Genomic DNA, 13,852 nt, shown 5'->3' on the forward strand with positions numbered 1-13,852 from the left:
AGCAGGCTCTCAATGCAGAATCTGTAAAAGGTCTCCAGCAGCTTACTATTCAGGTTGTTGTTCTTGAGCACCCTCAGGAAGTGTAGTCGCTGCTGGGCCTTCTTGATAACTGCAGTGGTGTTTGCAGACCAGGAGAGGTCCACAGAGATGAGGGTGCCGAGATACCTGAAGGTGTTGACCCTCTCTACACAGTCGCTGTTGATGTAGAGGGGGGTGAGGTCAGCCCTGTCCTTCCTGAAGTTGGCAATGATTTCTTTAGTTTTTGAGGTATTCAGTAGCAGGTTATTTGCTGAGCACCACTCTATCAACTTCAGGACCTCATTCCTGTAGTTCACCTCATTACCTAACCACAGTCATGTCGTCAGCAAATTTAATGATGTTTCCAGGGTAGGCAGGGGTGCAGTCGTGTGTGTAAAGAGAATCGAGTAGAGGGCTCAACACACAGCCTTGGCGAGAGCCAGTGCTGAGTGTGTGGGAGGAGGAAAAGTGAAGGCCAAGTTTCACTGTCAGGGGGTGATTTGTCAGAAGGTCCTTTATCCAGGAACAGGTGAGTGAGGGAATGCCTAAGTCCAGCAGCTTGACAACTAGTATGTCTGGGATGATGGTGTTAAAAGCTGAGCTGTAGTCTACGAAGAGCATTCTCACATACAGTAGCTCCCCTGCTGCTCCAGGTGGCATAGGGCAGTGTGTAGAGCTGTGACTATGGCGTCTTCAGTAGATCTGTTTGCACAGTAGGCATACTGGTGTAGGTCAAACCTGGGAGGGAGACATGCTTTGACATGATGTTGAACCAGCCTCTCAAAGCACTTTGTGATGACAGGTGTGAGAGCAACTGGCGATAGTCCTTGAGGTTGTCTAGGTTTCTTTGGAACAGGGATGACTGTAGATGATTTCAGACAGGATGGGATGATAGCTTGTTACAGGGAGAGGTTAAAGATGGAAGTGAAAATTCTTGACAGCTAGTCAGCACATGCCTTGAGTACCTTCCCCAGCACTCCGTTTGGACCAGCAGCTTTCCTGGGGTTCATTGCCCTGAGCACCCGCCTCACATCATGCTCCTCGACAGTCAGTGAGGGGGAGCTAGGGGCTGATGCAGGCAGCGGTGGAGTGGCTGTGTGCTGTTGTATCTCAAAGCGTGCAAAAAAGCAGTTCAGCTCCTCTGCCAGTGATACATCTGAGCCTCTGGGTGTCACTACATGGCCTCTGTAATTGGTAATGCTCTGTATACTCTGCCATACCTGCCGTGGATTGTTGTCTAAGAGATGGTTCTTTATCCTCCTCTTATAGTCCGCCTTAGCATCCCTTATTCCTCTCTTCAGATCAGCTTGGGCTGCACTATACAGAGCTCTGTCACCTGAACTGAATGCTAAGTCCCGGACACTGAGAAGCGTGCAGACATGGCTGGTCATCCAGGGTTTCTCATTGGGGAAGACATGTATGCATTTAACCACAATAACATTCTCGATACAGAACTTGATGTAGGATAGGACAGACTCTGTGTATGTTGACAGGTCCTCATGTCCGAATACACCCCATGCAGTGTGTTCAAAACAGTTCTGTAACTGAGAGAGTGCAGTCTTGGGCCAGGTTGTAATAGTCTTTATGGCTGATGATGATCTCCATCTGAGGGGGGTGTATGCTGGGGCAAGCAGCAGGGAGAGATGATCTGACTGGCCTAGGTGAGGGAGGGGAATAGCTCTGTAAATATGCTTGATGTTAAAATAAACATGGTCCAAAATGTTCCTCCCTCTAGTCAGGCACTTCACGTGCTGGTAAAAAGCTGGGAGTACTGATTTCAGTTCAGCCTGACTGAAATCGCCGGCTATAATATGAGCACGGTCAGGATGGCTACGCTGCTGCTTGTTTATGGCGTTTAGCAGGAGTGTGAGAGCTGTGCTAGCATTAGCATCAGGTGGTATGTACACAGCAGTCACAATAACCACTGTTCACTCTCTCGGTAGAAAAAAATGACGGCATTTGACTGACATGTACTCCAAATCAGGAGAACAATGGCTGTCTGTTATGGTGCTGTTATAAGACCGGTCATTATGCATGTAAATACAGAGCCCCCCTCCTCTGCTCTTACCTGAGCCCTGATTCTTGTCACAGTGGTGGAGTGTGTAGTCTGCCAGCTGCACAGCAGCATCAGGGATTTGCGGGTGAAGCCAACCCTCCGTTATGATCAGGATGCAGCAGTTACGGATGTAGCAGTTCCCAGCAAGAAGCAGTTCCAATTCATCTGTTTTGTGGACCATGGATCTGGCGTTGGTAAGTAATATGCTGGGAAGAGGAAGCTTGTAGGGTTCTTTCCTGAGTTTAGCCAGGAGTCCAGCCCTACAGCCTCGCTTCTGTTTTCTTTCCCTCCGCATCGTCTGCTAGGCCCAATAACAATCCATGGAGAGCCCAGAGATCTCGCTAACTTGTCTGGTATATTGTGTGTGCGGTGAAAAACACTTGAGACCGGTAACTTGGGTTGAAAACCGATGTCCAGCAGGTCTTGTCGACTGTAGCACCGGTCTGCAGAAGTATGTGTACACAGAAGACACACAAAAATGCACAAAAAGGGAGAGCCTAGAGCCGCTGCGAACACGCGCACCGCCATCTTGATTCCAAGATGGCGGTGCGCATGTTCGCAGCAGCTCTAGGCTCTCCCTTTTTGTGCATTTTTGAAGTCCCAAGGAAGTCCCAAGTTACTGGTCTCAAGGTGCACATCTCAGTGGAGTGTGCAATTAGATGGGTGGAGGTAATGTATCAGAGGTAATGTATTCTTTGTGTCATTGGTAGGTACAGTGGTATGCAAAAGTTTGGGCACCCCTGGTCAAAATGACTGTCACTCACTACGTTTACATGCACATAGAGAGAATCGAATTTCTGCCGTTGCTCGACTGAAATCGAGGTTCAAAATGCCATGTATACACCTTAATTCGGCTGAAATTGAACCGAACTTGATTTCTCGGAATCGAGCTACGCGACCTAGTTTATGCGATTTCTGCCGAGCTACTTTGTGCATGTATACCCTATCGAGCTACTTGTCGAGCTACTTCCGGAAGTGACGAGTGACGAGACCACAAGCGGGAAACAACAGCCTCGGTCGGCATGACAACGAATCATGACAACGGCATGAATCTTTTCTTTTTGTGGCATTGTTTGCACTGTTAAAATTTAGCTCACTTACTGTATCACCAAATACATCTGTACAGCTGTTGCATAGCTGTGAATTGTGTACATAAACAAGTCACTGTATTTGTGTGTGTGTGTATATGTCCAACATCTGAAGAATGTCAATAAAAACAAAACAATTGAACTTTTTGTGTGTTTATTAAGACATAAGTTAAATTGTAAGCAAAAAAAAAAATTTTTTGTAAGCAAAAAATGGACTTTAGAAAAATATTATTGTACAAAATAAGTTGTCTTACAAAACAGTGGTCTGCGCCGGACAGTTTGTAGCCATAGTCTGTTAGAGCAAGCCGAACAGCTTGAACACGGAACTGCTAGTGTTGCCAGATTGGGGGTTTTAAGTGCATTTTAGCGGATTTGAACATGTTTTGGGCTGGAAAACGTCAGCAGTATCTGGCAACACTATAGCTCTTCTTCATGACGACAACCGGAAGTGTACCAACACGATGGGGCGTGTAGCGCCACGTGTGGCTCGGGTGCACAATGCACCTTGCACAATAGCCCGATTTCACTTGTGCATGTAGGATTGGATTTCTCTGGCACCCCTGCTGGGACCCTTTGCTCGATTACCAACAGCGGCTCGATTTGGACGTGCATGTAAACGTAGTCACTGTGAACAGTTAAGCAAGTTGAAGATGAAATTAACTCCAAAAGGCATAAAGTTAAAGATGAAACACACTTTTCAACATTTTAAGCAATATCAGTGCATTATTTTGGTTTTGTACAACTTTAGAGTGAAAAAAGGAAAGGAGTAACTTGCAAAAGTATGGGAACCCTAGGAGATTTGAGCACTCTGATCACTTTGACCAAGGTCTCAGACCTTAATTAGTTTGTTAGGGTTATGGCTTGTTCACACTCATCGTTAGGAAAGGCCAGGTGATGCAAATTTCAAAACTTTATAAATACCCAGGCTCCTCTAACCTAGTCCCAAAAATCAGCAGCCATGGGTTCTTCTAAGCAGCTTTCTACCACTCTGAAAATGAAAATGGTTGAGGCCCACAAATTAGGAGAAGGCTATAAGAAGATAGCAAAACGGTTTCAGGTTGCCATTTCCTCAGTTCGAAATGTAATTAAGAAATGGCAGTTAACAGGAACAGTGGAGGTCAAGATAAGGTCTGGAAGACCAGGAAAAATTTCAGAGAGAGCTGCTCATAGGATTGCTAGAAATCAGAACCCCCGCTTGACTGCAAAAGACCTTCAGGAAGATTTAGCAGACTCTGGAGTTGTGGTACATTGTTCTACTGTTCAGTGACACCAGCACAAATATGGCCTTCATGGAAGAGTCATCAGAAGAAAACCTTTCCTGCGTCCTCACCACAAAATTCAGCATCAGAAGTTTGCAAAAGAACATCTAAACAAGTCCTGTGGACCAATGAGATTAAAATGGAACTCTGTGGCAGCAACAAGCAAAGGTATGTTTGGAGAAAAAAGGGCACAGAATTTCATGAAAAGAACACCTCTCCAACCGTTAAGCATGGGGGTGGATCAATCATGGTTTGGGGTTGTGTTGCAGCCAATGGCACGGGGAACATTTCACGGGTAGAGGGAAGAATGGATTCAATGAAATTCCAGCAAATATAACCCCACCTGTAAAAAAGCTGAAGTTGAAAAGAGGATGGCTTCTACAAATGGATAATGATCCTAAACACACCTCAAAATCCACAATAGACTACCTCAAGAGGCACAAGCTGAAGGTTTTACCATGGCCCTCACAGTCCCCTGATCTGAACATCGTTGAAAATCTGTGGATAGACCTCAAAAGAGCAGTGCATGCAAGACTGCCCAGGAGTCTCTCAGAACTGGAAGACTTTTGCAAGGAAGAATGGATGAAAATTCCTCAAACAAGAATTGAAAGACTCTTGGCTAGCTACAAAAAGCGTTTACAAGCTGTTGTACTTGCCAAAGGGGGTGCTACTAGGTACTAACCATGCAGGGTTCCCAACCTTTTGCTTCAGGCCCTTTTTCTTTTTTGTCATTTTGAAAATGTAAAAGATGAAAATAAATTGTTTTTGCTTAAAATATAAAAAGGGAATGAGTCATCTTTAACTTTTATGCCTTTTGGAAATAATTTCGTCTTCAACTTGCTTAACTGTTCACAGTAACAGTCATTTTGACCAGGGGTGCCCAAACTTTTGCATACCACTGTACATCCCCAAATAGATAATGCTGCATTCGATGCAAGGTTGCGACTTGAAATTCCCAACCTCCAACCAGGAAAAGCTAAAGAAAATGCCCTCTAAATTTGAAATTCCTACTTGTTAACTTGGGATAGTCTTCACAACTATGAGTTCATTCCCAGCTCACTTGATTTGCTTTATTCCATCTGTCACCACTCTGATTTTCTGGGTTTATCAGCTGCAATGCAGGATGCTCACTGAAATATAGTTTGAATTTCCCCTTCTCCAAGCACAACAGCCAACTTTTTAAGTGCTTGAGTATTAGTGGATTAGCTGAAACATTATATTACAGTAAAACCATGAATCTGTTTCCAGTCAAAATTCTTTCAAAATGTGAACAAGAACCAAAAAGAACAACCTTCTGAATCCAGTAGCTGCTCCATCCTGGCTATCATCATAGTGGATTCAGAAACCATTCTTGGAAATTTTCATAACCTTAATAAAGTTTCCACAATGCTCCTAAAATATTTGTGAATTCTCAGGAAGGTTTCTAATACATTGTAAAGGAGTTCACAATTGTTAACAGTAAAGTTATTAATTAAACAATATATTTTGCCATAGTTGTCAAAGTATTTTAGTTTAAATTCTATACATTTTTTATGGTGAAAAAAGACTGGGATCCAGCCAACATACTGCAGTTCAGTGGATGAAGATCTGCCACCTGGTGGCCCAAACTAAGAAAACAGTAGGAGAGGCTTCATGATGTCACTCTGAAGAATGGAAAACAAAGTCAAACTCATGAGCTTCCCCTTTCTTTCAGCAGGATACAAACTCCAGGATCCAGAATAATCTGAGTGTGAAACCTCTAACCTCACTGTCAACTTCAGGAACCTCTCAATGAGGCAATGGAGAAGCTTTTTAAAGTTGGTGAGCATATGTAACTACTTGATTAGTAAGAGTTTGTAGTGACTTCAGGAAGTTGCATTTTAACAGGACAGGGAACGCGACACTATCTGAGGAATTCACCAACATCCTGACACCAGAAACATACAGAACTGTGCAAAAGTCTTATGGGCAAGAAATGCTCAAAAGCAAAGATGGTCTCAGAAATAATGAAATGTTTCTACATAAAAAAGAAGAGCAATAAACAACACTAAACTAAACAAAGTCAATATTTGGTCTGACATTCCTTTGTCTTTGGAAATTGAATCAGGAGCATCAGGATCATATTATGTGATTTCATAAGGAAGTTTCATAGCTGTAAGTTTTATTAAGCATCTTGGAGAATCTGCCACAGCTTTTCTGGAGACTTTGACCTTCACACTAGCTTCTGTGTTTGCAGATAATCCCTGACTGCCAGCATTCATTTTTTTGTCTGAAAAGTGGTCTATTACATGAGATGTTTTCAACTTTACTGACATACAAAATTAATGTTTCCATTTTATAACATGAGGGTGCCAAAGACTTTTCCACAGTAGCATACACCAAATCAGCCATAACATCAAAACCACAGACAGGTGAAGTGAAGAACATTGATCATCTCATTACAATGGCAGCTGTCAAAGGGTGGGATATATTAGACAGCAAGAGAACAGTCAGTTCTTGAAGTTTGTGTTGAAAGCAGGAAAAATGGGCAAGTGTAAGGATCTGAGTGACTTTGACACCTAGGGCCAAATTGTGATGGCTAGATGACTGGGTCTGAGCATCTCCAAAATGGCACATCTTGTAGGGTGCTCCTGGTATGCAGTCCTTGTTAAAGTCACATTTGCCCATTTTTCCTGCTTCCAACACATCAACTTCAGGAACTGACTGTTCTATTTCTTGCTGCCTTATATATCCTACCCGTTGACAAGTGCCATTGTAATGACAATCAACATTATTCATGTCAACTATTCGTGGTCATAATGTGAGGCTGATCAATGTATACTTGATACATGGTGCCTATTTTTTAATAAAAAAAAAAAAATTGACTAGTGTATCACGGGGCGGCACGGTGGTGTAGTGGTTAGCATTGTCGCTTCACAGCAAGAAGGTCCTGGGTTCAAGCTCAGTGGCCGGCGAGGGCCTTTCTGTGTGGAGTTTGCATGTTCTCCCCGTGTCTGTGTGGGTTTCCCCCACAGTCCAAAGACATGCAGGTTAGGTTAATTGGTGGCTCTAAATTGACCGTAGGTGTGAATGTGAATGGTTGTTTGTCTCTGCGTCAGCCCTGCGATGATCTGGCGACTTGTCTAGGGTGTACCCCGCCTCTCTCCCATAGTCAGCTGCTCCAGCTTGCCTGCGACCCTGTAGAACAGGATAAGCAGCTACAGATGATGGATGGATAGTGTATCGCAGTGTGTCTTGTTTGTTCTGATTATAAATGTTTAACGCATCCTATATTTAATACCAGTGCAGCTGTTTAATTCACCATCTTGTAACATCTAACAACAAAAAGGTTATTGTCCATTATTTTTCCACAAACACATCTGAAGAAAATAACAGTACATAGGTGTATGAGCTCTTCTTGATCACGTGACTAAATCTATACATATTAACTATTACATTCTGAACACTATAATCAGTTGATACTGTGTGCCTCTTTCAGTGAATGTGACTCTGGATCCTGATACAGCAAATTCTAAACTCATCCTGTCTGAAGATCAGAAACAAGTGAGCCACAAAGGACAGCGACAGATTCTCCCCGATAAACCTGAAAGATTTGATCGTTTTCCTGGTGTACTTGGAAAAGAGGGATTCTCCTCAGGGAGATTTTACTATGAGGTGCTGGTCAGTGGGAAGACTAAGTGGATGTTAGGAGTGGCCAGAGAGTCCAATACCAGAAAAGGAAGGATTACAGCATGTCCTGAAAATGGATACTGGACCATGTGCCTCAGAAACAAGACTAAATATGAGGCTTGTACATTTCCTCATGCTCGCCTCTCCGTGAAACAGGCTCCCCAGAAGGTTGGGGTGTTTGTGGATTATGAAGAGGGTCTGGTCTGCTTCTATGATGTCGAGGCCAAATCTCTTATCTACTCGTTCACTGATCAGTGTTTTACTGATAAACTCTATCCACTCTTCTGCCCCTTCCTCAACGATGGAGGTAGAAATTCTGCACCACTGATTATCACTCCTGTTGAACAGTCTGAGATACTTTTTCACCAAAACTCGGCTATGTGAAGCCGCGCATAGCAACATGCCTTCTTGTTTCTTGCCCTTCATTTAAAAAAGTATTATGTTACAATGCTAACTTGTCATTACTATAAGATATAACTTACCCCAGGGACTCCAGTGTCAGCATTTTGTAAAAGGTGTACCTTTACATCTTTTTTTGTTTAAATTATGTTTTCAATTTGTGTAACAATAGTGGTTACAACCTCATGATTGCAGCAGCCTACGTACAGGATATCACTGCTGTCAGTTTGAAGCAGTTTTGGATTTTTAATGCGTGGACGCCACCTAGTGGTCAAACAGGATTGGTGCTTAATAGTCAAATCAATTTATTTCCACACACACACACAGACTCTTTACTTTATTTAAAAAAAAAAAATGACAATACAAACAGTTCATGTGGTGGTGGTGTTATTACATTGTAGATGGAGTTATAGTAAGCCAAATGCTATCAAGAAAACATTTTTTATTGAGAAAATCATTATCAGACGTTTGCTTAATGTTTAGGGAAGGAGTCTCCATTGTCAGTGCTTTGTTACAGTATATCACACAATTTAAATAAAATTGTCTAGCATGCTAATATATATCAACATACCATCAGACTTGTACGTTTTTTTGTTTTTTTTTAATTGGTCTGACCAGTGTTTGCTCGCCTGTCAGTGGGATCAGGAAATAATGAGCTTCTGGGTTAAACTTTCCTGTTCTTGGACATTACACTCCTCAAAAATCTTTGCCACTCGACAATGATGAAATAAGAAAGAAAGCACAACTTTATTCATCACACACTTGTGAAATTCCTCTCTGCATTTAACCCATCTGAAGCAGTGAATACACATGTGAGCAATGAGCACACACACATACCCAGAGCAGTGGGCAGCCATGCTAACAGCGGCCAGGGAGCAGTTGGGAGTTAGGTGCCTCGCTCAAGGGCACCTCAGCCCAAGGCCGTCCCATATTAACCTAACCGCATGTCTTTGGACTGTGGGAGAAACCCACGCAGACATGGGGAGAACATGCAAACTCCACACAGAAAGGCCTCCGATGGCTGCTGAGCTCAAACCCAGAATCTTCTTGCTGTAAGGTGACTGTGCTAACCACTTACACCACCACATAATTAAATGTATTTCAGAGTATTTGCAGTGGGCATCCCATTATTATTGAAACTAGTCTGTTACCTTGAATTTTACCAAGTCAACCTGTTACATTTCACTGTAGTAGACTAGTTTAAATAATGACATTATTAACCACGCAAGTAAGTGCAAATTGCTGTGGTATAAGGGGAATAAAACATACAGGAATAATACAGTACCAGTCGAAAGACAGAATTTGGACACACCTTTGAATTCTTTATTTTTATTAATTAAATGTTACTTCATGTCTTAAATTAACGATGGTGTCATTTCTTTTTAGTTGACCGGTTCTTGACATAATACTGTATGGATTACTAGTTATGAAATAGGGCTATTTACTATATTTTTTTATTATTTACTGTTAAGAAATTGCACTAATTACCTTCTGACAAGGCACAGCTGTTAAATAAAAAGTATTCCAGGTGACTACCTCATGAAGCTGGTTAAGAGAATGGCAGTCGTGTGCACAGCATCATCAAGGTAAATGCTGAAGAATCTAAAATGTGAAACAGATTTTGTTTACCACATAATTCCACGTTATTTCATAGTTTTGATGTCTTCAGTTTAGTTCTACAATGTAGAAAATAGTCAAAATACAGAAAACCCTAAGAATGAGTAGAGTAGGGGTGTACAAACTTTTGACTGGATATCAGCTTTGGGGTGGGAACACAATTGGCCTTCAGTTCATGTTCCACTTCGCCGTTGATGATTTTCCTACATCAGCACTCTCCCCGAGTGTTTTACTCCTTACCTGTGGCACCTTTACACAATCTTCTAGGTCAGGGGTTTTCAAAGTGTGGGAGAGTCAGCCCCCCCTCGGAGAGCAAATAAACAACAGCGCCCCCCTTACAATTTTTGTTGTTGCTATACTTAATGTTACATTCGTATTTTTAAAAATGGTTGTTGTACACATTTTTTTCTTTTTCACATTTTAAACATCTGTGCTTTTTAAAGCATCTTGTTTTACACATTTTAAACATCCCATAGCATCGTTAGCTAGCACCTCTTGGCAGACAACACACTGTGGCAGTGGAGCATCTTCAGATCCAGTCCATGAAAATCCAAACTTTAAATAATCGTGGTCATACTTCCTTCTTTTTCCAGTCCCCCAGGATTCCGCGGGCCTTTTTTGTGATTGTTGCGGGCTAAAATGTCTGATGTTGCGGGGGGTTTTCCAAAAAAAATTGCGATGAAAGTTGCGGTGTTTTTTAGGTTTTTGTTGCGATTACATTGCGGGAGGAAGTGAAAGTTGCGAGAAATTGTTGCAATTTTCTCTTTTTGTGATTAAAATTGAGTGATATGTTAAATATTAAGTTATTACTAAAAACTATTGATTAAAAAAAACAAAGACACTGAGAAATGGTCCTATAAACAACTTTACCAATATAAAAGATTACCAGGACTACAAAAATGCAGAAAAATAGGCTTTACTTATCCAAATGCACCTGTTGGTTCAAAAGTTAAAGTGCAGAGAACCTCACAGCACAACATGAAGTTACCTTAAAATATAATATAAATGCCTCAGCTTTCATATAAGAAAAAAACTATTAATACTAGTACTGTGTGCAGGCAGTCTCTCCTGAAGACTAAATTAAACAATAATTATAAACTAATAAAATAAATGGCTCAGGCTTCATAGAAGAAAAAAAAAACAATTTGAACAGAATCTCACAGTATGATGCTGAAGCTGCCTAAACAATGGAAAATAAAATACCATTTTGGCAAAAATGTTGGCATCCATTAATTTCTTGTATTAAGTAAAAAAAAAAAATAAAGTGCACACAGTCCTTCACTGTAAACATAACGCGCATGCTGCTTCTCTTGAACACACGGAAGTAAGGCGGAAGGTAGTTTGTCGACGTCACCTCAAGACGACGCCAATGATTGGTCAAATTTGCGGGAAAGTTGCGGTGATTGGATATAATTGCAACACCGCCCTGAATTCGCGGGGATTGGTTGAATTTGCGCTGAAGTTGCAAATCGCAACATCCTGGAGGCTCTGTTTTTTTGCTTCCCCCAGACTTTATCTCCTCACTCACTGTAGCTTTAGGTACTAAAAATCGATCCATTTTGTCTCTCACGTTGCGCCCCCCCTGAAGAACTCTGGCGCCCCCCAGGGGGGGCGCGCCCCACACTTTGAAAAGCCCTGCTCTAGGTTGTTCTGGACACAACTCCGGTACAATAAACACATCAGGGGTCTGTGATTTAGAGTCTTTACACCAGATGGGCCAACATTTATATAACGCTTATTTTTTCACTTCTCATAAAGCACTCCATCCCTAAAGCTCACTCTTCAGCCAGCAGGCGTTCGCATGTCGCTAATCTTCAGTAAACACTCAAATCACTCACCGGAAACACCGACATTTCAAATTTACCTCAGAGCAGCGGGCTCCGGCTCACACGGAATACCCGGATGTGAAGGCGGTCTCTGATTGGTCCGAACCTCCCCCTGTACAGATGGGTCAAAATACTTCCGGAAACAATGATGACGCAATCATCTCTCAGAAACGAAGGAGAAATGCTACTACTACTATAATAATAATAATAATAATAATAGCACTCCTGCTCCTCCTACTACTAATAACAATCATTATCATCATCAGACACTACTACTACTACTACTACTAATAATAATAGCACTCCTCCTCCTGCTCCTCCTCCTCCTAATAATAATCATTATCATCATAAGACACTACTACCACTACTCAAAATAATAATGATAATATTTAATAATAATAATAATAATAATAATAATAATAATAATAGCACTCCATCCCCCTCCTGCTTCTCCTCCTCCTACTACTACTAATAATAATCATCTTCATCGTCATCATCATCATCATCATCATCATCAGACAATACCACTACTACCACTACTACTACTAATAATAGCACTCCTCCTGCTCCTCCTCCTCCTAATAATAATAGCACTCCTTCTCCTCATGTCTATGAAGATTCTCAGTCATCCAGGTCATATAAACTGTGGGTGGTAAAAGAGACACGACCACTACTACTACTACTACTACTACTACTAATAATAATAGCACTACTATTCTACTACTACTACTCCTACTACTACTAATCATCATCATCATCATCATCAGACACTACTACTACCACTACTCGTAGTAATAATAATAATAATAATAATAATAGCACTCCATCCCTCTCCTGCTTCTCCTCCTCCTCCTCCTCCTCCTACTACTACTACTAATCATCATCATCATCATCATCAGACACTACTACATGTTTACATGTTGATCCTGGGATTGAGATGCTGGCCTCTTCTGCCCCTCGGACCTGCTTGATCCATCCTGGTGCCCTGTGTCTGGTCGGAGTTTTATCGCCCCACTCCTGTGAAGGACGGCCCCATGAGGACAGTTGAGGGTTATACCTGTTAAAACTGTTAATATTATAGTCAGGCTGTCTGTTGTTGCCCAAATGAGGATGGGTTCCCTTCTGAGTCTGGTTCCTCTCGAGGTTTCTTCCTCATGTTGTCTGAGGGAGTTTTTCCTTGCCACCGTCGCCACAGGCGTGCTCATTGGGGATAGATTAGGGATAAAATTAGCTCATGTTTTAAGTCGTTCAAATTCTGTAAAGCTGCTTTGCGACAATGTTTATTGTTAAAAGCGCTGTACAAATAAACTTGATTTGATTTGATTTGATACTACTACCACTACTCGTAATAATAATAATAGCACTCCATCCCCCTCCTGCTTCTCCTCCTCCTACTAATAATCATCTTCATCGTCATCATCATCAGACACTACCACTACTACTACTACTACTACTACTACTACTACTACTAATAATAATAGCACTCCTCCTAATAATAATAATAATAATAATAATAATAATAGGCGGCACGGTGGTGTAGTGGTTAGCGCTGTCGCCTCACAGCAAGAAGGTCCTGGGTTCGAACCCCGGGTCCGGCGAGGGCCTTTCTGTGCGGAGTTTGCATGTTCTCCCCGTGTCCGCGTGGGTTTCCTCCGGGTGCTCCGGTTTCCCCCACAGTCCAAAGACATGCAGGTTAGGTTAACTGGTGACTCTAAATTGACCGTAGGTGTGAATGTGAGTGTGAATGGTTGTCTGTGTCTATGTGTCAGCCCTGTGATGACCTGGCGACTTGTCCAGGGTGTACCCCGCCTTTCGCCCGTAGTCAGCTGGGATAGGCTCCAGCTTGCCTGCAACCCTGTAGAAGGATAAAGCGGCTAGAGATAATGAGATGAGATAATAATAATAATAATAATAATCATCTTCATTGTCATCATCATCAGA

At 42.0% G+C, this 13,852-nt stretch overlaps 1 protein-coding gene across 2 annotated transcripts; it reads left to right on the top strand.

Moving 5' to 3' along the window:
* Positions 1-6,078: 6,078 nt before the first annotated feature.
* Positions 6,079-9,770, top strand: LOC132882055 (E3 ubiquitin-protein ligase TRIM21-like). 2 transcript variants are annotated; one of them, XM_060915274.1, is made up of 2 exons: positions 6,079-6,221; positions 7,879-9,770. In XM_060915274.1, the coding sequence occupies exons 1-2, from the start codon at positions 6,200-6,202 to the stop codon at positions 8,451-8,453; spliced, it is 597 nt and encodes a 198-aa protein (XP_060771257.1). In that variant the 5' UTR covers positions 6,079-6,199; the 3' UTR covers positions 8,454-9,770. The 2 variants fall into 2 exon arrangements, with proteins under 2 accessions (XP_060771257.1, XP_060771265.1); XM_060915282.1 differs by having other exon boundaries at positions 6,079-6,217.
* Positions 9,771-13,852: the final 4,082 nt, after the last annotated feature.

The sequence above is a fragment of the Neoarius graeffei genome, chromosome 1, assembly GCF_027579695.1.
Source record: "Neoarius graeffei isolate fNeoGra1 chromosome 1, fNeoGra1.pri, whole genome shotgun sequence".
Taxonomy (NCBI): Eukaryota; Metazoa; Chordata; class Actinopteri; order Siluriformes; family Ariidae; genus Neoarius; species Neoarius graeffei.